The sequence below is a fragment of the Notamacropus eugenii genome, chromosome 3, assembly GCF_028372415.1.
Source record: "Notamacropus eugenii isolate mMacEug1 chromosome 3, mMacEug1.pri_v2, whole genome shotgun sequence".
Taxonomy (NCBI): domain Eukaryota; kingdom Metazoa; phylum Chordata; class Mammalia; order Diprotodontia; family Macropodidae; genus Notamacropus; species Notamacropus eugenii.
Window position 1 is genome coordinate 254,340,130 of NC_092874.1, and position 24,006 is coordinate 254,364,135.

At 37.8% G+C, this 24,006-nt stretch overlaps 1 protein-coding gene across 4 annotated transcripts in view; it reads right to left on the reverse strand.

The window, feature by feature from the left end:
- The window catches only part of CAPS2 (calcyphosine 2), a 71,223-nt gene extending 52,952 nt beyond the window's left edge, over positions 1-18,271 (reverse strand). Inside the window, exons 1-6 of one of the 4 annotated variants that reach the window (XM_072655402.1) lie at positions 18,006-18,271; positions 15,922-16,031; positions 9,202-9,248; positions 8,190-8,235; positions 7,946-8,059; positions 3,690-3,845 (exon numbers count right to left, since the gene is read on the reverse strand). In XM_072655402.1, the coding sequence (XP_072511503.1) occupies positions 3,690-3,845; positions 7,946-8,059; positions 8,190-8,235; positions 9,202-9,248; positions 15,922-16,002 (444 nt within the window). In that variant the 5' untranslated portion in view covers positions 16,003-16,031; positions 18,006-18,271. Of the gene's footprint in view, positions 1-3,677; positions 3,846-7,945; positions 8,060-8,189; positions 8,236-9,201; positions 9,249-15,921; positions 16,032-17,765; positions 17,839-18,005 lie in introns of those variants that run through there. The other 3 variants (XM_072655400.1, XM_072655401.1, XM_072655403.1) reach the window with 3 other exon arrangements.
- Positions 18,272-24,006: the final 5,735 nt, after the last annotated feature.

Genomic DNA, 24,006 nt, shown 5'->3' on the forward strand with positions numbered 1-24,006 from the left:
AAGCCAGGAAAAAGGCAATCACTATGAGCAAGAAATCAGAAAAACAAAGACCATAGAATCTTACTATGGGGACAGAAAAGGCCAAAATTTGAATTCAGAAGAGGACACTACTGACAACCTACCCACATCTGAAACCTCAAAAGGGAATATGAACTGGTTGAAAGCCCAAAAAGCATTCTTAGAAGAGCTCAAGAAGGATGTAAAAAGCCAAATTAGAGAGGCAGAGGAAAAATTGGCCAATGATTTTAAAAATACAATTGACAAAATGAAAAAAGAATTCATGGAAGAGAACAGCTCCTTAAAAAAAGTAAAATTGGCCAAATGGATAAGGAAGCACAAAACTTAACTGGGAAAAATGGACAAATGGAAAAGGAAGATCAAAAGCTAACTGAAGAAAATAATTTATTAAAAATTAAAATTGGGCAATTAGGAGCTAATGACTATGAGACATCAAAAATCAGTCAAACAAAACTTAAAGAATGAAAAAATAAGGAAAAAATGTAAAATGCAATTTTGCTTCTTAATAGGAAGATCTTTCCCCTTCATTAATAGGCCTGCATAAGTCACCTGAAAGCCTGAGTCACATGAGTCAGCAAGTCACATAGAACAGGAAGGAGCGGAGCAGGAAGGGTGAAACAGGATGAGGCAGAGCTGAGAGGAAAGTGGTCGGACTAATCAGAGCTGGGAAAGCAGTTGGCTAGTATGAGTGAGGGAGCCTGTTTGTGATTTGTTTAAGGGAGCTGGTTTGTGGGAAGCCTAGCAGAGGGAAGGCTTAAGGATATTGCCCCCTGCATTTTTACTAGGCATAGATGACTTTGTTACTATGATGGATTTGGCTTTCTGGTATCTGAATAAGTGTTTTGGTTCTGTCTTCCATGTGGAGAGTCTGTTGTATTTCATGATTCAGAATTGCACCAGCATATTCATGGCCACCATAGGCACCATGAATATTGTATTGGCACTAAAATCTCAAAGGAAAGAAACAGGACTAAAGGATGGACATAAAAGAGACAGATATCCAGCAGGCAACAGTTAGAGCTGTTGAAAAATAGAATGTGTTGTACCTTGGGGAGGTAGTAGGTTCCCAAAACTGCTGGTTTTTGGGGCTGGTTGATGACTTGTAGAAATTTTGCATCTTTCAGGTAAGTGGTTGGACTCAATTACCTCCTATATCTTTTTTTAATGAATCAATCATATGAATATTATATACTTCTACCCTTAGAAAATAACTGCCTTACTCTCACTAGTTTATAAATATTTCCAACAGTCAACCCAAGAGCTGTAACCAACCTATTTATAAAAAGAGCTCAGTATTCTTGAACATAAAAGCAAACAGATGTTTCCATTTGGATATAGTATCTAGGGGGGAAAAACAGCAAAAACTTCCACAATATATAATTTAAAACAGATGTTACTGGAAGGCTTTGTTTTATTTTGTCAACATGACCATGGTGTATTACATACCTATATATTTATATATACATATACACAAACAGATCCTGGATTCCAGCAGAGTATGAAATTGTCTGATACCAGATGGTTATGTTTGTATAAATCTGTTTGGTAGTTTCTTTTACAATGCAATTTTAAAGTACACTATAACCTCTATTATTATTATTAATCTATTAGCTAAACATTGAGTAATTCAGCTAATTTTTACATATTTGGAACAACTAAAAAATTAACTGTTGTCATGTACCATTTGTAAAGTTATTAGTTGTTTTTGTCTAATAATTTTTAAACAGTTCTCATCTTTTTAGCAACTACACTGTTGTTTATAAAAACAAGCTAAATGGGCTTTCTATTTGAATACATCCTTTTACTTATGAAAAAGCATATAGTATCCTGCTAAAAAAATTTTCTTTTGGAAAAAATTACTCACAGCTTTTTCTAAGAAGAGAGCAGAGGACAGGAGAAGAAAGCTAGCTGGCCAAGTGAGGGACACAGATTTAAGGACATATGGTTTTAGCAAAGGTGTAATAGCAATCAAATTAGTATCTTTTGCTGTTTTCGTTTTTCTAAAAGTGCCTCTGATTGAATAATATGATTGGGGAGAATCCTTCCCACTCATTGATGGGTCTGTCCATTGTGGGAAACTTGATTAGGGGAGTTGTTTTGTAGGAGGGTCCTACAGACCTTTGATTCTTTTCTATTGAGGCACTGAGTCAGAGGGTTATGCCCTATGGCTGTAAAAAGTGTATAAATACAATGAGGGCAAGGTTTTACTTTAGGACTTACTGACTTGGGAGTGTGTCTTTGGTCAGAGAGACTCCAGGAAGCTGTTAAGGAGCCTCCAAGCTAAAACCCAGAAATTGAAGCTTCCCTCTATGGTGACTGTGTATGTATGTAATGGTCAGGCAATTTGGAAGTGCTGTCTGTTGATTTATTTTTGACTTGTCTGAAATTTCAGTTTTGATTTTCTCTGATACCTGTGCTCGATTAAAGTGATTGTTAACCCCTTGTAAGTTGCTTTCCTTTTATGAATGCAGATCTAAGAACCTGTGATAGGAGGCCCCCCTAAGCATGTTGGGGTGCTTACTGTTACAAATGGAAATGACATTGAAGATATGTCCCATTCACTTTCTGCTGAACAGAGCCTTCTCATCTGACTTGTAGCGAGTAACTTCTATAAGTGCTTTCCCCCCCCCATTAGGAAGGGATCTCCTTGAAAGCAAGGACATTCTTGTTTTCTATCGATGTTCCTAATGCTTAGCACAAAAATTTGCTTCTAGTTCAATTCATAGTAGTGACTTACTAACTGCTTATTTCCTTCCTTTCTACCTTGAAATACATGTATCTATTTTTATTAACAAAAAATATACAAATAAAATCAGTTTTAGAATATACAGACATCTCAAAAATTTCAAGTGCATTTTTAAAATTTAACAAAACTATATCATAGACATAATAGAAAATTTCTAAGTGGCATGTAAAGGCAAAATTATTAAAACTCAAGATGACAATATTATACGGATGTGTAAAATATACTCAATTCAGATCCTGAAATAAATGAAACAATATCTATCAAATACAAGAAGGCAAACAGTCCATCTCAGCTGTGAGAAAAGACAAATACTTATTACTAAAAAGATTACACATGGTGTTTATAACTACAAGGTTTTTGTCAGTGCTTCTCAGAAAATGGAACACCGCGCACGTCTCATGAGTTTCAGTAGATATGAGAAGCTCCTTCCTATAGCCTGAAAATTCCAAATCCCTAAGGCCTTCCACTCAGCTACAGTTTTCTTATTACTCTTCCTTGCTTATCAATGGAAAGATCAGAACAGTAACTAGATCCAGGTGGCAAAAGAAAAAAAAAGTCAACCTTCTCGGTGGATCCTTGGGAAATAAAGAAAAATGAAAGGAAGGGAAAGACAATGGACCAAATAATGATTCTGGTGGCCTGAAATCCTAGGAACATTAGATAGATAGATGGATGGATGGATGGATGGATGGATGGATGGATGGATGGATGGATAGATAAAGATACATAGATACATATATATGCGTATACATATATATATATATATTCAATATTTGGCAATTCTTCAAGTAAAAGAAGAAGATAAGCAAGGCAAAGAATGATAAGAATCATTTTTAAGTTAAGAACATTCAAAGCTTTCACAGAGATGTATAAAGCTACATAAAGATGTATAAAGATGTATAAAGTATGGTACCATTTCACCTACAATCTTTGGAGACTGCTGCCATGGAACATTTGGTTGTTTCTTCTCTGAATTTATCTGACTATACCGCTTACATTCTTCTTTCATTTCTGTCTGATACTGCTGATATTTTTGCTTATATTTCTGGGTTGGAGACGGCAAATTTTCTGGTATTGTTTTCTGTGAGAAAAAATATTCAATAAAAACCCAGTCATTAAGAGATTGTTGTAGGAACACACTAAAACAAAAGCAGGTTTTTTAAAAATGTTTCTTCAGCTTAGCATTTTATAGAAAATTGACTGGATCTTACAATCTACACTGTAAATGAATCTAAGGAGGGAAGCAGTAAGTTTCCTATTTTTTGTTAGTTTATTGATAGAAACAACTTCTAAGTTGCCTATTGTCAATGAAATCATTGGCAATGTCAGTCTCCAGAAGAGAAATTTTAAAATCCAGTGACTTTGATATACTTTACACTTTTTTCTTCCTTCATGTCTTTTACCTTCCTTTCCATTCGATTACCATTCTCTCTGCTTCCTTTCTTCCTCTTTTTTTACTTTGTTTATTTCTCAATGACATTGATGAACACATCCTACACATCCTGGGAATGGCTAAAGAAGTTGAAATTTCCCATTTATAATAAGAGTTTTCTAACAGAAAAGGGGAGAGGTTCTGTTTTGATAATGCATTTTTTGTTTTAGCATAATCAAGTGCCTCTGACTGAATAAAGTGATTAAAGGTCTTCTCCACCCAATAATGAGATTTGTAGGAAGGGTCACACCTTTTGTTAATGAGGCACTGGTTCTCAAGGGTTGTATTACCCTCTGGCTCTAAAAAATGTATATATCCTCTGAGGTCAGGTTTTACTTTGGGGCTTAGCTTTTGGAAGAAGCTTTGTGTACCAGATGAGACTCTGGGAAGCCACTAAGCAGCCCCCCACCTTTGAAAACCCAAATGGTAGTACTTCCCTCTCTGGTAACTATGTATGTATGGTCAGACAGTTATCTGTCAATTTGTGATATATATCACATTTGAAGCCTGTCTGTTGATTTTTATTTTTCTGTATTTTCTCTAAAGTTTGGGTGCTATTTCCTCTGAACTAAGTGAATGATACATGTGCTTGATGAAAAGTGATCATTCACCCCTCCAAAATTGCCTTTCCTTTAAAAAAGCAGATCAAAAAACCTGTGACAGCACCCCCTCCCCCCATGTATGTCAGGATGCTTACTGATACTGGTTCCAACCTCTTTCACTACAAATGAACAGCACCACTTAGAAGTTTTTCAATTTCCATTTCATCTTTTCTAAATATTAATGCTCATTAGATTCCTTTAACAAGGATTCATTCTGATTCCTTATCAGAGTATTGGCATGTCCTTGGGTTCTCAAAGATTATGCCAAGCAGAGGGCAAAGCTTTGGCAAATCCTATACCAATACAGAAGGGCTCTGAGGTCAGTCGAGCCATGAACTTTGTATCTTTCTGTTGGGGTGTAAGCTCAGTTCTCACGTGAATGGTCTTGGGCAGGTAAAAAATGAAGGCTTCTTGATTGCGAGCTCTCATGAGGTCCCCCAGGGAACAGCTGGGAATTGAGGAGTGAGACTCAAGCTTTCTTGTTTCTCCACCTCTTCTCAGTGGAAACTTGCTGGGGAGAGCATTCCACCCTTGAGATTGGTCCATGGTCTGATCACACCTTTTTGTTAATTAGCTAAGGGCCTGAGAGCATGCACGGTATCCACGTGCGAACTATGTGGCTGGGAGAATTTAAGTGGGGACAGGAAAGCCTGAGGGTCGGGGGGGGTCCTTCCCCTCTTCTGCCCTGCCCCCTCACTCTTTGATCCTTGCTCCTTGAGGAAGAGGGGGGTTCCTTTCTCCTGGAGAAGAACTCACCCTGCATATGGACACATAACTAAAATCCTGAATAAAGCCTACCACTTGTTTGACTCTGGAAAGTCTCTTCTCTCAATACGTTTATCCGGCCGGCCACCAAAGACCTGGAGAAAGGTAAGATGACTCAGGCAGCCCATGGCAATTAGGCCAGGACATCTTTCATTAAAGAAGTGCCTAGTTCTATTGGAAGAGGTTCATCACTTGAAAGTTGGCCATGTGGAGATTTAGTTTTAGTTGAGTTTTTTATGGCAACAGCAATTGTCATGGTAATTCTTGAAAATCATCTGCTAGGCAAAACTAATTTTAGTTCCTTAAAGACAGGGAAAGCAAGGGGAGCACAGGGGTAGAGTACCAGGCCTGGATCTAGGAAGATTTGAGTTCAAATCTACACTCAGACACTTTGAACTGTGTAAAATGGAGATAAGAATGATACCTACCTCCCAGGGTCTTTGTGAGGATAAAATGAGTTCACCATGCTCCCTGGCACATACTAAGCATTATGTAAATAGCTATTGTCATTATTATTTTGTTTTCTTCTTTGTACCTCCAGTGGCCTAGCACAGTGCTAGAAACACAATAAGCACTTAATAAATGCTTACTGAAAAAATGAAAGAGGGGCTGTGATGTGTGATGGAAAAGTCAGGACCCAGACTGACAAAATCATACTTTATGAAAATATGAAGCAACAGTTTTATTATTTAGGGCTGGTGGTAAGTTATGGACAAAGATATACCTATTTATAAGATTCCCCCCACAAAAAAATTACTGACCAGAATGGAAATGGAGAAATTGATTTACCAAAAAGAAGGTCATTTTTTCCTTAAATTGCAAAAAGATTCAATAGAATTAACTTTAACCCCTTTAAAAAAAATCCTTGAAGGTTATTGAAAAGAAGTCATTTTTACCAAAATTATTACAACTAAGTAAAATTTTAATTTTGCTACTCGTGGATGGAGATAAATTTGTTAAATGAATGAATTTGACTTGATAAATAAATTCCTCTCTGAGGCTATGCCTTGGAATGGAACAATTTTTGATTCATTGCACCCTAGTAAGCTTAGAATATAAATCAATTTTCAAAACTTGCAATGTAAGGCATACATCACTCTACCAAGAATCTGGTCTAATACGTAAACAATTTCTGTTTTGTCAGACCATGCATTTGTATAATTTATCTACTTCACTGCATATTTTTTTTAAAGTGACACTATATTTTAAGTACTAATTACAGCAAATTTTAATACTTTCCCAAATTTGCTTCCAAACAGCAGCTATAAATTAAAAAATGATGAAAAGCTTAATCAAACATAATTTAATATACGAGAATAAATATAAGCACTTACACACTAAAGAGTAGTTTACCAAAGATTCAATAATGAATTCACAGATCCCATAAATCCCCTTTATGCTAATAATTCTCAAATCAACTCATACAGCCCTAACTTCTTGGCTGACTTTCAGACTCAAATCTTTAACCTCACAAACATCTTAAATTCAACATATTCCAAACCAAAATCCTTATCTTAGCCCCTAAACCTTCCTTCTACTTCCAAACTTCCCTATTTACCATCAAGGGCACCACTATCGTCTCAATGCCCCAGACTCACAACCTAGGTATCTTCTTTGCTCACTATCTCTCACCCACCCCATATTCAGTCTGCTGCCAAGGCCTATAGATTTCACGTTTGCAATATTGCTCCAATATATTCCCTTTTCTGCTGTGCTGGCCTACTGCAGTAGGCTGATTGGTCTACCTATCTCAGGTTTCCTTCCACTCTAGTCCATCCTCCATTCAGCCACCAAGGTGATTTTCCTAAAGAGCAAGTCTGACCACACCCCTACTCAATAAACTCCAGTGGCTCACTCTTGCCTCCAATATCAAATAGAAAATCCTTTGTTTGATGTTTGAAGTTCCTCATAACCTAGCATCCTCCTTTCCAGTCTTCTTATACCATACTTCCAGTTATACACTCTTTGATCCAGTAATACTGGGCCTCCTGGCTGTTCCACTAACAAGACACTCCTCTTTTAGCTTCAGACATTTTCTCTGACTGTCCCAAATGGCTGGAATACTGTCCCTTCTCATCTTTGCTTCCTGGCTTCCCTAGCTTCCTTCAAGTCCCAGGTAAAATCTCACCTTATAAAGGAAGCCTTTCCTGATCCCTCTCAATTCTAGCACTTTGTTGTTTTGATTATTTCCTATTTATCCTGTACATAGCTTGTTTGTACAAATGTCTTTGCTTATTGTCTCTCCCATTAGGTTATGAATTCCTCAAAGGGAAAGACATTCTTCTGCCTCTCTTTGTATTCTCACTGCTTAATACAGTGACTGGCACATAGCAAGTATTCAATAAATGCTTATTGACTACTTACCTACAGATAAATACTAACCTGCTCATTTGAAAGATCATCAGGATAAGGCAAGCCCCAACTAATAGCAGAGGATGAATATGGAGCATCAAACTTAAGATGAATTGTACTAAGAGGAAAACCTGTAGGATCATCCTAAAATAAAGTCAGATGAGATAATTTGTATCTTAAATTTGACATTCCTTTCAAACACTTACCACACAAACATCTAGACATGCCTACTGCGCAACACCCCCCCCCCCCCCCCGCAACCAAATCAAAGTACCTCATCATCGGAGTCTACCAGTCTCCCAAAATCAAGTTGTGGCACACTGAAAGAAATAAAATATGACTAATTGGTGAGTGTGTTTGTGGGTGTGTGGGTATGTGTTTAAATGACCTGTATTTGGAACCTGAATATACACAGAATTTAAAGATAGATTGCTAACCAATGCCACATAGCAACAACGACCCTATAAGCCTATCTAATTCTATCCTATATTTTTGGAGCCAGAACTCTAGATTAAGAATTTGAATTCTATGGTCTAAGATACTTTTACCAATGAAGAAATGTGATTCCCAGAGTGGAAAAAGATCACAGTTTAATATCCTGAAAACTTACATTTGAGATAGAGCAAATGTGTCAACTTGAGTAAGTCACTTAGTTCTTCCAAGTTTCAGTTTTCTCTTCTGTAAAATGGGAATATTTTCCTAACTCACAAGACTATTATGAAGATCCACTGAGATAATAAATATTTAAGAACCATGTAAATTATAAAAACCCTCATGCAAAAGTTATCATAACTCTTAATAGAATTTGAACACTTGAATTAAAAAAAAAGTATAACTCCTAAATTTAGGAAAAAATAAAGACTTGGCAAAATAACTAAACACAAATCATAAGAATATATTGTGGGGGAGCTAAATATACATCAATGGGTAATTATTTAAAAATTAAACTTCATAAAACAATTAAATTTTTCTAGTCAATGAAAAAGCACTGAAAAGATCACAGAATTCTTAGGCTCAGAATGTTAGGGTCAGAAAAGATCTTAGGGATGATCAGTTCCATCCTTCTCATTTTATGATAAAGAAACTGAGGCCCAGAGATCACAGATCAAGTATGTACCAGAGGCAGAGCTTAAGGTTAGGGCTACTATCTCCCAGCCTTTAGCTCTTTCCACTGTAACGTGGTACCTCTCCAACTATTAAATTTCTGTAATAGTAAGGTTCATGTACTTAACAATACTTAGAAATAAAAACATTAAAAATACAGGCATTAAGAATAAGATACTTACTCAGATGGACGTGGGCTACGTCTTGCCCATGATCTGGGTCTCCATCCCTGTGTGTTTGGTTTTTTTAATTTAAGAATAAGAACACACACATATGTAGTTAGTTCTTCAACATTTCTGTGCTTCAAAAAAAAGTCAAATAATGTTCTATATAGTAAATGCAACTATCATGTGCTTAACTATATGCACATGCATATGTAGATATATGTACCTGACAATTTTTTTTTGTTTCAAAAAGCTTGGAAAGTTATGCAAAATATTATACACCCATAGAACCAATGACTTGGCAAAACTAGGTTAGGTCTAGGTTCATAAAATTATAATTAAATAATCAAGATAAAAAATAAACAGCCCACCAGTTAGTGCTGGTACTGTATAAATGTCATGAAACACATTATTTCAGTAAAAGAGGCACCTGACAAAAACAATTTTTCAAAAATTCCTTTAACCCAGTAAAATTATCAGCAAAACTGGTTTGTCTAAAAAGTATATTTCTGTCATTCTGATTGATTACTCAAATTCTTGAATTCAAATTAGGCTAAGTATTAGTAATGATAAGCTAAAAATTACCATAATCAGTCAAAAAGTTAGGGAAAAGTTATTAAAAATCACTAAGAGATATTAACAGGAAAATAATATAGCTATGATACACTTACACACTATACAGATGTCTGTTTGTGTACATATAGCCAATATATGTGACTATATATATATGAATATATGATGTATCCTAAAATAATATCAGTCTTTTATTATACAACAAAGATAATTCTTAATTATAATTATATTATTCTGATTATAATGTATTATTGTAATACATTAATCTAATATTAATTTAATAATAATTTAATAATTTAATAATAATTTAAATGGGAAGATCTTTCCCATTCATTAATAGGCCCATGTGACCTGCTTGGGTCACATGGAAGCCTGACTCACGTAAGTCTAAGTCACATGGAACAGGAAGGAGTGGAGCAAAAAGGGTGGAATAGGAAGAGGTGGAACTAGAGCACAGCTGAGAGGACACTTGTCAGAGCAGTCAGAACTGAGGGAAAGAGAGGAGACAGACAGCTAGGCTCCTGAGTGTTTGTCTGTGGAAACACCCTAGCACAGGGAAGACTTGGGGATAGTGTTGTCCTCTGCATTGTTACTGTGTATAGATTTTTGTTACTATGATGGATTTGGCTTTCTGGTGTCTGAATAAATGTTTTGGTTCTGTCTTCCATGTGGAGAGTCTGTTATATTTTGAGATTCAGAATTGCACCTGCATATTCATGGCTGGGGTAGATGCTGTGAATATAATCTATTTTAGAGAATTAAAACCAATCATGTATACAATCTCTGATGTTCTTTTTATGGGAATTAGTTCAACTAAAAAGCATATAAGAGCAGAAGCCTCATATTTAATTCCAGAGATAATAAAAGATATTTTGAAAAATATATAGATAAAAGGCAAATGGAATATACTTCATTGTTCACATACTGGAGTAATACAATGCACTAACATTTAGGAACTTCAGACTTCAAGAGAAAGGCTTTTTATAAGGAGAAAATCATTTTCCTGTACTATGAGAGATGTAGGCAGCCAGAATTTAACACATGCTGAGATTCCTGAAAAAGTATGTATATGCATCTTCTAGGCAATTTTGTTTATCACAGAAGTATATGATGAACTATTTTAGGGCAAACAGAAGACACAGGTGACCAGTAGAGGGACCTCCTAATCATCAGTCTTTCCAAAATAAAAGGGTCCTCTCTGACCAATTAGGAATAAAAAGAACTGCCTGTAAAAATCTTTATTTCATATGATATATACACACAAATTATGTAATTTGAATGTCACATTCCATTAAATTGCAAGGTTCTACAGAAAAGGTTCTATATATGGTAGGAACTAAATGATATTTGAATATTACAATGAATTACAACATTTATAGTTTACTTTTTAATCTATTTTTTACTTCTAATCTAAAGATGTCTCTATAAACAAAAGATTAAAATATTCTAATTTCCAGGTCCATTGCTCACAAGTACATAATTTCCACCCCATTAGGATATATACTTCTTGAGAATCTATTAAACGTCTCTTGAATCCTAATTCCTAGGATGGTGCTTTTCTTCTAAGAAGGCATTTAATCATTATCTGTTGAATGTCAATAAAGTCATGAATCTCTTAAATTAGAATATTCTGAAAAGAAAAAGTATTCCTTCTGTTTTATTAGCCAATTTAGAAAATACCATCATTTCACGGGTCCTGGCTATGTTACTATCTTTCCTTATGAATGATAGATCAGTTCCCTATTGGTTCCAACTTTGAGGTGAGGTCCTCTAGACTGAAACCTCTGCCCCCCAATCCTGTCATTCCTATCTCCCTTTAAGAAAAGATACACTCATAGGCCATATATTCTAGTAACTATCCAATGGCCAAATGGGAGAACGAGGCATTTTCTGATTCTCCCACACATGAGAACCCATGTCACTGTAGTACCAGGATGCCCACATGCTGAGAGGCAATAGAATTCCCCTCAGTGCCTTCTGTCCAAGTCCCATCTTGTAGAGCACCTAGTTAGCTGCCATAATGATAATGAAATAATTCCAGCCTATCAAATGGATTGTAGAGGCAGCTCGCACTGGAGTGAGTCATGCTACTTGGACAATCAAGTTCAACCCAATATGGGGGCATCCCTCTAGGCTCCAAGTAGCAAAACTGAAAAATCAATGACTGTACCTTACCCATGAATCTGCCCACTAAAGGAGATCATTCCTTGAGGAATACAGCAAAAAGAATGACATAGCTGACCGAGCCTGAACCCAACAAATCCTCTCAATATCACAATGGATTCAAGTCTAAAATGATCATGCAGATGAACATATTATTCAGGAAAGAGCCCACCAGAGGGGTGCCCACATTCCCAAAGAAGAAGCCAAAGATGTGAGGGCTAGTAGAAGTACGGCCAGCTAGATCTTGGTGAGTAGCTTATTCTTCCATATCAGGGCCTCTTGTCACATAAGCTCTGGGGCATCAGGCAATAAGGATGAAGGAGGGGAGGGAGTTTGGGGATGTCCATTTAGTAGAAATCAGTATGTGGTGATAAATAGGGATAATGGATCCCGTGTGAGATAGAAGGCCAGGGTACCGGGGGACATTGTGGATCCTGATCACCAGAGAGTTCATCTTTAATTTGGTGGGAAAAGAAGTGACTAGACCCAGAAGAGAGAATGTTAGTTTGTGAAATGAAGGACCCTTTCCTGGACCCTTCCTTTACTTCCACAAGTAACTTTGGACACTGGATGGTAAATAATAGAGACTCCATTCTCACTGCTCCTGCTGACCTGTTTGATTTTCCATTTGATCACTGACCCTGTTCATCACCTGTGGTGGAGGCAAGCAGACCCAGATAGAACCATGAAAGCAGTCCTACTTCGCACAAGAACTCACTTTTGTTTGTGTTTTTTCCCCAGGTACAATGCTATGGAGCCAATCACATTGAACTCCTTCACATACTCGATGCCAGCAAGAGCAGTAGCATTGAACTTCAACATCATATGGATCTATCAGCTGAATTCAGGAATACCTGATGGGTAGATCCTAAATGCCTTCCAAATCCTGGCTTTCTGCATGATAGATAAAGTCATCATGCTAATGATAATCCATGGAGTTCTACAATGTATTCATTGCCAGCTCACTATCAACTTTCACAAGTCCTGGACAGGAGAACTTTTGATTTCAATGAAGGCTGCTAGGCCCAGAACAAGGTGGATTGTGTATTAGTAGATATGGTCTAATATGCATGTATACAAAAGATAATGCACCCAGAGACTGGACTTTACCTGCTGCCACCACCCTCCCCCCCAGCCTCTTCATGGACGACAGAATTAGAACTATGTTCCTTACATATCTCATGCTTTATTAGATAATTTAGAAACTATCTAATTTCCCTTGGCCTGGTTATACTACTATCTTTCTCTATGGATGAAAAAGCCAGACAGGCTTTTGTCTAATATTCAACGTAAATATAAGCCCTGAGAGCTTCTGAGCTCAGTGTAAAAGCCACTGCAGATTTCCATATCCAGAAGCCACCCCACTGTTTGCTTCCCTTGACTGAGGTACCCTGAGACTTCTCTATCAGCATCAATTCTCCTTCTCCCCTTGTGAAAATGATAAGGTTTTTTCCATTGCTGTCTCTATAAGACTCTGATGATCTTCAAACAAATTCTATTGTACTATGCATACTATTGGAGAAAGTGAACAGTATCACTCTTGACATTCTCACTATAAGTAGGACCAGAAGACAAAAGCAAATGGCAACTAAATGAAATAGACTCATGGGGTCTCTTGGAAAAAGACAAAGATGATAGAATTCACTTTTCATATGACCATATTCCACAAGAAACATCACTTTATAGTATATTATATCATCACATCTTGCAGTCTCTACGTAGGTACTGTTTCCCCCAAAGCTTCCTTCAGAGCTCCCTTCAGAGCCTCTGACACATACCAGTAGCTTGACAAATGGCTAGTGAATTTAATTGCTCATGATAAAGACCACCTACATGAATAAAATAGAACATTATTATGTGATAAAAAAAAATGATGATGAAGAGTACAAAAAAATGGCAAGATTATATGAAGTGATGCAAAGTGAAGTATGCAGGACTTGGAAAACAATACTAACAATATTATATGAGAAATCTAAATAACTCTAATGTAGCAATATGAAAGCTACAATATGAGAAGTGGAAAAAATATAAAAGAACATTGAAACTGAGCTCAAATAATAATGCCCAAGCTTATCCCCAAAGAAAGGATATGTGAATGCCCCTTCTTCCCCCTCCTTTGCAGGGGTAGGGGTCCATAAATGAAGAATACTACATATACTGTCCGTTGACATGTTGGTTTATTTCACTGAATTATTTTTCTTTTCTCTTTTCTATTCACTGTTATAATGGATGACTCTCAAAGAGTTCAGCAGTATCCCAAAGGACTATTTCATCTAGCACCTGGAGGTGCTTGAGAACTGAAGTGTGGAATAAATGGTGAGCCTGGAAGAATTTCCACAGAGCACTGAAATACTAGTAATATATAGTAGTAGTAGCCTTTGTCACAAATGTATCATTAGCCTGCCTCACTACCACTGGTCTAAGAATGGGCCCACAAACATGGTATTTATTTGTGGGAGAACATTCCCTAGTTTTATAGAGGGAATGTTTTCTACCTACTGTTTTTGCTATTACATCTTATGTCTACTGGGTGTTTGTCAATGAGAAGTAAATTTATAGGCATTTATGAGCTTTACAATCTTGGAAGGGCAACCTCACAGGCTGGTCCTAGAACTATGAAGTAGTAGCTTCCCTCTGGAGGACCTAAGCTGCTAATTGGAGTGCAAATTGTTGGAAGTAACTCAGTGGGGTACCAAAAAAGTAATTTAATTGTATTATCCACTGAGGAACTCAATGAAATGTGGGGAGATTTGGATAAACTTTTATAGAATCAAATATGTCTTTTTGTATATATGTATATATTCTTAAGTATTTGATTTCATAGAGGACTATGCTTCTTAAAATATCTTGTATGAATGTTAAAAATCATAAAATATTCTTTGAAAAATCTACCAGAAATTTCAACAATCTTCTAATTGCTAATAACAAGCCAGTCATAAAACAGAAGGAGTTCATGGCTACTATCATGGAGAATGTCCAGCACAGAATATAAAGGAAAGAAGTAATCCTTAGTAGACTAGAAGCTCCTATTTACAGATGACAGTGTTGATTGTCTCAGATCCCAGAGCATCCTAAATGAGACTGAAAATAATTCAAGAGTTCAGCCTATTCAAATAGGAAAAACTAAGAAGATGAAAAATATCTATTATCCATATTGTGATATGTATTTGGCTGGATGACCTCTGAATTGGACTCACAATTGAACAAGAAGGAAACAGAGATTTACATAGTCTTTAAGAAAACGTGTAACACTTTTAGTGACCTTGCACTTCTCCCTGAGAAAAAGACCCATTTTTTAAGCAATATTCTCCCAGTGGTATTTTATGGCTGATAGTCACAAAATACTATAACCTACAAAGTTGAGATACCACCCAAAGAGTAATAGAGAGGTGTATGATGAGTTTGTAAATGATAAAACATTTTAAATGAAGAATTTTATTGGGAACATGGCATAAAGGATGTTATCAGATATGTATGAATGGAAAAGAAGGTGACTTGGTGATGTGGAGAGTGTCAGGGAAAAATAACAGCTAGCCCATGCACTCTATCAGGATACATGCATGTGAAAAACACTATAGGAACTAGAGGGAGATCATCTGTGTATGATTTATGGAAGGATATGGAACAGTCACACAGAATCAGAAGTCATGGATGGGTTGTGATTTGTGTCACTGAAAGGAAGACTCACATCAACGTATCTCCATGAAAGTAAGATAACTAAGAATTGCAGAATATTTATAGCTGGCAGGGACTCTTCAAAGTTCATTTAGTCAATTCTCCTTATTTTAAAGATAAGAAAACTGGGGCCCAAGAAGATTAAGTGACTGATGTACACTGCATATTAATAAAAGTTTGTGGCAGAATAAATTACCAAAGGATACACAATGATTTAGAGGCAAGTTTCCTAACCACAGCTCCTTCCAAAATACTGAAATTTAAATAATAAAACCTGGTATATAATAATGACAATATCATTTGAACCCCAAATTGTAGTATACATACTTGCATATGTTTCTTGTTTCTGGAGAATTGCTGAGTTAGGCTCTTAGGGGAAGCAGGAACTCCTTTAATTTCTAAATTCATTTAAATGTAACTATATGTTTTGCAATATACTAAAAAAAGAAGAAAAAAGGGCAAGGTAAAATATGTACAAAACTCTGCATAAATGAACTATGCAATTTATTACAATTGATAAAAAGAAATCAGGGAAAGGCTTAACAACAGACTTTCTTAAAATCTGTTTCCTGATTCACCTTTCCCATTTTCTTTCTCTTCGTTGCCACTGAAATATATTCTTCCAACTCTCTTTGCTAGACACTTTTTATACTACTTTTCAAATTAAAATTTGGGAGCTATGTTTTTCTGTTGGGAAAAATAGATTTGTCTATATCTATGCTTAATTACTTAGTCACTATGGTAGATAAAAGAAGAAGTAATTACACTGTTCAGGAACTGAGTACAGAAAGTAAAATTGGAAAGTATACTAAAAAAATCCACTTTTGAGGATAAATTAATTTTTAAAAAGTGGATCAGTGCCTGTACTACCCAAGGTTTGGCAATTTTATTAGAGTTTTTGCCTCCTCATGTCACCAACAATGCATCTTTGTCCAAAAGTTCACTCCCTGTTTAGTAATGGAAAGAGAATCCCGACTTGCTTGCATTTGCTTGACTTGGCATTCAGTATATCCATGGACTGTTCTTGCCCAAGATTTCCTATTTGGGTACCTTTCCATCCCCAACCTGACTGGCCTACATCAGTCTCCCCTATCCAATTATTTTCCCAAAACCTTCAAAGGGTCTATAGGTTCCATCTATAAAGAGAAAAGTTTCCTGGGTTTGCCAGCAAGTGTATGATAGTAATAAAGAGATGACACCTAGGCCCAGCCCTTCCCTAAGTCAATCTCTAAGTATCCTTCAACTAATACAAGAAAAACATTTATTTGAAAGCCATATGCCCTTAATTTAGCTTATTATGCTTAACCACCAAAACTGTTACAGCTTTGCTACTGGTCCAAATATACTGATACTTAAGTACACATCATTGTTGTTCATTCTGTTATGTCCAACTCTTCATGATCTCATGGACCACATGCCAAGCAGGCTCTTCTTGCCTCTGCTATCTCCCAAATCCATCCAAGTTCATGTTTGTGGTTTCCATAATGCTATCTGTCCATCTCATCCCCTACCATCCTCTTTTCTGTTTGCCTTGTATCTTTCCCAACATCAGGATCTTTTCCAAGGAGTCTCATCTTCTCATTAATGTAACCAAAATATTTAAGCTTCAGCTTCAGTATTTGAACTTCTAGGGAATAGTCGGAAGCATTTTTTTTTAAGTATTAACTGATTTGATCTCCTGGCTGTCCAAGAGACTCTCAAAAGTCTTCTCCAGCACCAAAATTTAAAAGCATGGATTCTGCAGTGGTCACTGTTCTTTCCCTATAGTTGTACAGCCATACATTGCTACTGAAAAAACCATAGCCTTGACTTTACTGCCCTTTATCCCAAAGTGACATTTCTGCCTTTTTAGTAAGTGTCTAAGTACACATTTGAATATATTTAGGCACCATTAGTGGCAATATTTGTTGTTGCTATTGTTTGAATACTGTTAATGGGAGATCCAAAATTCAACGTTGGACACATTTTTTTGGAAGTCCCAATAGGTAGTTCTAACTCCACAAACATCTATGGCATGTACCTTAATCACGAACTGGGCAAGCCATAGGGGGAGGAGGGATAAAGGAAGGGGCGGGTGAAATAAAGAAATGTAAACATACCAGGGAAAGCTAAAAAGCTATTCAAGTATAATATTCCAGAGGTCTCAGGAAAGCCACTTAGGCTAAACTCACCCAAGGCATCTTTCCCAGTTCAGCACAGTTTGCAGTTTCCATAAAGACCAGTCAATTCGCCCCTCGTTAAGGGAAAGGGTGGAGGGTGTGGGCTGGAGGGGGGGCGGGGCGGCATTCAGATGGGCTACAATGCAGGACCCCTGTAATGCTCCCAGTCGATCCCAATGTCACCCTTCTCCCATCCCACACCCACAGTGGGGAGGGAGGCACAGGGGGATGAGGCGGGGCTCAAAGACCCACCTGATGTCCTCTGGGTCTGCAATGACCAGGTCTGGGGATGAATGGGAGCGCACGAGGCGGGTAAAAGATACTTCTTCCTCTTCCTTCAGGAGTCCCACTTAAAGAGACAAGTTTCCCTTTGCTTGGTTCTGGGACTCCCGCACAGCACACAGTCTCCGCGGTCCCGGACACTAAGCGCTTTGGTGGCTGGGGATCGAGCCACCTGGAGTAGGCGTGCTGGCCCGCAGCAAAGCAGGCCGGGGAGTTACTTGGTTGCCTAGAAACATATGGACGCTTCCTCCCCTCGCGCTCCCTCTCCCTCAAGCCGGGGCACTCGCAGAAGGGAGGGAAACGAAGGTCTTACGTTCCTTTGTTCCGTTTCTTTCTTCTCTGTACTTGCACCACCTCTCCCCTACAAAGGCTCTGCACCCACCCCACTCTGGAAGAAAGGGAAGCCCAGAGGGACCTCCACACGGTCTCCTCCCCACTGGCCATCTGGAGAACCTGAAACACCCTGGCAGCTCAACTTCCTCAAGCTCCTCTACTTTTGCTCCCTACTTTAGCCTGAGGGTGAAGTGATCTGCTCCGCAAGGGGACTGGGTAGGCCTTGGGGGTCCTACATCTGTTCGCAAAGCGGGGGCTGCCCGCACCATCTGGAACTTAAGTAGGTATCTGAACCTGGTTTCTAAATCTCCAAGGTATTTAGGTTAAGATAAACTTTCTTGTCTAGGCAGCTTGGTGACAGTGGATAGAGTGCTGGGGCAAGTCACTTCATCCTGTTTGCCTCAGTTTCCTCATCTGTAAAATGACTTAAAGAAGGAAATAGCAAACCATTCCACTATCTCTGACAAGAAAACCCCAGATGGGGGTCACAAAGAGCCAAACACGACTGAAATAACTGAACAACAAACTGTCTTATCCAGTAGAGATGGCAGAGCAGATGCAGAGTAAGCAGGTCTCCTTAAAATGAATAATATCAAAGAATCTAGCCCTTTTAGGACCTGAAAAGTCATCCAGTTCTATCTCTTCTGGTTACAAATAAAGAAAAACCAGGGCCCAGAGAGGTTTAGTGATTTACCTAGGATCTCAAAGCAAGTTCTTGGCAACAAATTAACTACAAACCTTATCTCAACTTCCAGTCTTCAGTCATTCCTCTACTATGACATGCTTGTCTCCTAATATTCTTGAGGAATAATTTGAATGCAATAGTCCTTTAAAATATTAAATTTAACTGGGTAGAAGAACATGAGGATGGGGAGGAGTAGTGGTGATGAAAGGTCATGACAAGAAAATCTGTACTGGTTTAAAGGCTCCCCTAATGAATGGATCATGTACAATGGTAGGTTGACAAGCAGTCAAAATAGTAATATGTATAAAATTAGTGGAACTTCATTGCAAGGCTTTCTGCTTCCTTCCTTCTCAGGGCATAAAACCAATGAATCACAGGCAGAAAAGAGAACATAACAAGGAAACTCATACTTGAAACTAAATATGTAGCACCCATGCTGTGTTATCCCCAACTCATACTCACCCTGGCAGGTTGCCTGCATCCCAACATCACCTTGATGGAAGATTGCTCTGTAAATAAGTGTTCTTAAATTGTAATTTATAAGCCCCCACTAAGTGAGCTTATCTTTCAGAACCAGATATAGGTCCTGAAAGTGATGCATTCAGTGAAGGAAGCTGTATGCCTTATTAGAAAGTAGGACAACTGAACTTAGAAGCAATTCCTTTACTTCCCAGAACTGCTCCAGAGACTCCTAGGGTACAGAATCAATCCACAGAATTCCAACAAACTGCGAGCCAACCTGACATAACAGGTGTAGACGCTCAAGTCTACAATGATACTGATAGTCAAACCCTTACCAACTACCTGCTACTCTGCTATAGGAGCAGAGAGATTTGTCAGTGAGAGAATTAGGCCTGTTAGTAGACACTATGCTAAGATATGATGTTACTGGTGAATCTGAAGATAGTTACACATGTATCTAGGTGACAATACTAGAGATTATCCATGTGAAATGTGCCTTGCATGTAATTGCATATGTTCACTCCTGTACATGGGGAAGCTATGTGAAGCTAGGTGACACAGCGGATGGAGCACTGGGCTTGGAATCTGAACTCAGACATTGGCTAGTGTGTGACTCAGGGCAAGACACCTGTTTGCCTCAGTTTCCTCACCTGGAAAATGAGCTGAAAAAGGAAATGACAAACTACTCCAGTATTTTGCCAAAAAAAAACCCCAAAACACCCTCAAATGGGGTCAAAGAGTCAGACACTGCTGATAATGAAACAACATTGCCCTATATGTGAGTGTGGGCAATGTTATATATATATATATATATATATATATATATATATATATATATATATATATATATATATATATATATATATATATATATATATATATATATATATATATATATATATGTGACTATATTTGTTTGTTTTTTGTTTTTCTGTTATAGTCATTTGGCTCTGTTTTGTTTTACTACATTCATGCTGTAACAATGTCTATTTGTTCACTGCTTTGCATATATGGGAATATTTATAGAAAAATTTGACTTTATATATAGACCAATTAATAGTGTTATTGTTGCAGCTAGCTAGTTTTACCTCGTGAGTTCATCATGCTAATTGCTTTTGAATGCTGATTGCTGAGTACTATGGCTATGCATGGAGTTTTGAAATGTGCATTGTTATATTCTATATGTAGTTAGACATGTTAACACTGTAGTTTCCTCCTAAGTTGTACTCTGTATATATGTACTGTTAATGTGTGTTTGTTTTATTTTCCATGGTACTGAAGGTTGGTTACCTGGGATACCATGAAACTCACCCTTGTTTTAAAGCACTGATATTTCTGTTGATACTGTATAGTTACAAGTTTTGGACCTGCTCCAGCTATTCTTTGCAACGTAATACAAAGTTTCAGCCCAATGAAGAAATGTAACCTGAGTCCCAAAGCCCTTTGGTACGGGCTTCTCTCATTTTTGGAGATTAATTCCTTGAGCCTGAGGATTCCTCTACTTTTAAACTCTCAATAAGGCTGCCTCCACCCAGAGACAAGTCCATTCACTGTACCCAATTCTCTACCCACTTTCTTTGCCTTTTCATATGCCAGTGGACCAACCAGAGTCCTCAAAGGAGATCATCCTTTGCTCTACTACCTACCCAATACCTCCTATGATTTTGTCAAATGAGTGTGGGGCGGGGAGTAAAGGAGGACTCAACTAATTGGTAGCTAGTTCTCTAAAAATCTGTTGCTGATGATCATACTGTTGGTTATCTCATGTCTGACTCTTCTTGATTCCATTTTGGGGATTTTCTTGGCAAATACTGGAATGGTTTGCCATTTCCTTCTTCAGCTCATTTTGTAGATGAGGAAACTGAGACAAACAGGGTTAAATGACTTTTTCAGGATCACATAGATAATAAATGTCTGAGTCCACACTTGAACTCATAAAGGGGAGTCTTCCTGATTCCAAGCTCAGTGACAAATTCACTGTACCACCTCAGAAATGACATAGAAAGCAGTACAAAGAGGTATGATGGAGAAAAAGAGTGTGATTAATAAGTGGCTATAGGTTTCATGGTGTTTTTGCAAACTGAATGCAATTTTGGAAAAATAAAAAAAATTGAAAAATATGATTTTAATTGCAATTTTTGACTAAGCTAATACTAATGATCACTGCTGATACTTGAGTGTAAGTTAAGAGTTCACAAAGAGCATTATATGCACTATGGATGTTTTATTATATTAATGACATTTCATGGCACATAGGAGTAATAAATACTTACTAATTGAATGATGTAACATTTTAAATTCATTAGCTATAAGTATTCAATTTATTTGAAAGCAGTTAGCAGAAGTAGGATTCTAGAGAATTTCTTTTAATAGCAGGATCAATGGATGAAAGTAAAAATATATTGTTTCATTCCTGAACAATGTAATTGATTTATATAATGGATTTAAATCATTTAGATTAATGTCCTAAAACTGCAAAGTGAAATTTCTAACTTTCAGTATATTAGCAACATAATTCTACTTCTAAGGGCTTTTATATTCCTGAAATGACAGGACTGAGATAGTTCAAATGGTAGAAGGAAAATTTACAGAGGAACTTTTCTTTTTCACAAGGTATCAGGTGGTGATAGATCTAAAGGCTTTATCAGTGGAAAAGTGACTATTTTTTATAAATTTCAGGTTTATCCCTTCAAGAAGTCAACCTTTTTCAAGGTAAGGAAATGGAAGCCATTACTTTGTGGTTAAAATCTTGGCAACATTACACATTTAACAGGTCTATTGCTTATATGCTGAAGAATAACTAAAACTACCCATGGTTTTCATATTCATATTCCCCTAGGTATGCTAACAATACGTGTAATCCTGTGTGATAGGACTATCTGACAGAGCCAACCTCAGCATGTATTAGGATAAGGCAACAAAACAAAGATATTTGCGGGGCAGGGGTACAGAGTTGAGTAACCCTAAAGCTGTACCTCCCTTGACACAGTTTTCTGGTGGCTTCAGGCTATATGGCTTCCTGGTCACCTAGAGGACGAAAAATTTCTATTGACATGTTTTGGGGGCCTTTCTAACTTGATGGATGTCCAAAGACTACATAAGTCATCATGGTCTGCCCTGATGACTGGACTGTTTTCCATATGGAGACCATTCACCCTTTCCCCACTCCACCCTCACATATCTGTAGAAGCTAAATCCCACTGTATCCTTCTTGCATATTTTTACTATGTAAATCTTCTTCTATTATCTGCTCAGTGAAATACCAGAGTGTGATTTCATTCCAACTGTTTTGCAGTGTAACCTTTCCTTGTAATTACCATGGAGACAGTGACACTTTCAAAAATTCTACCAGCCACTAACATCATAGAACTGTTTGCAAAGAATTCAGGGAAGATGAGAAGCAAGCCAAGTGATGGCATGTCAGGGTAATAGATATCAGTCCCCTTGGTGAACAAAAACACACCTTACAATCAGAGCAACTGTTTATATAGTTTGGTGGTTACATAAAGTCCAGTGATGCAAACTAAACTAAACTAAGGCTGTGATTGGTCTATAAGAAAGGTGACAGGTGGGCTATAAAACATATTGACTGGCAAGAAGGAGTCCCTAAGGGAGCAGAGACAAGATGGCAGAGTAGAAAGATGCACATACTCTAGCTCTTCCCCCATAGCTCATAAAATACCTGTAAAGAATGACTCTCAACAAATTCTAGAGCAGCAGAAGCAACGGAACAATGGAGTGGAGGAGATTTTCAGCCCAAGGTGACCTGGAAGGCAGATGGGAAAGGTCTATCACACTGGACACGGAGTGGAGCACAGCCCAGCCTTGGCTGTGCAGCACTAGGACAAATAGGACTGGAGCAGACCTTGGGGGCCAAATTGCCAGAAGCTGCAGAGGTTCTCAGATCCTTCAACCCACAGGCCACAAAGACACTTCAAAGGTCAGTGAGAGGGCTTTTTCAACTAGAATGAGAAGGGAGCAGAGTCCTCCCCTAGTCCCAGCTCCAGGTGGCAAGGAGGCAACAGCAGCAGCAGCAGTAGCAGTGGACAGTGGCAGCTGAATAACTCTGGCTGAGGTAGGCAGCAGCCAGCAGCCATTGTTGGAACCCTCATTATTAAAGCCCCTGGGGGAATTGAGCAGCTGATCTGAATCTCAGCCCTGAGCATGGTCCTGGTGTAAGGAGGAGTGCTGGCCTGGTTGAGCTGGAGGCCATTGAGGAGTAAACTCCTCTCTCTTGATTGTGCCACCTTGGAGGAACTGAGATCTTACAGGTCCCCAGAGTGTATCCTACTCATGGCAAAGGACCCAAAAGTCAAGTAACTGGTTGGGAAAATGCCCAAAAAAAGGGGGGAAAAAATAAGAGTACAGAAAGTTACTTTCTTGATGAATAGGTTTTTTCTCCCATCCTTTCAGATAAGGAAGAACAACAATGCTTATCACCAGAGGAAGATCTAAAAGTCAAGGCTTCTGCATCCCAAACATCCAAAATAA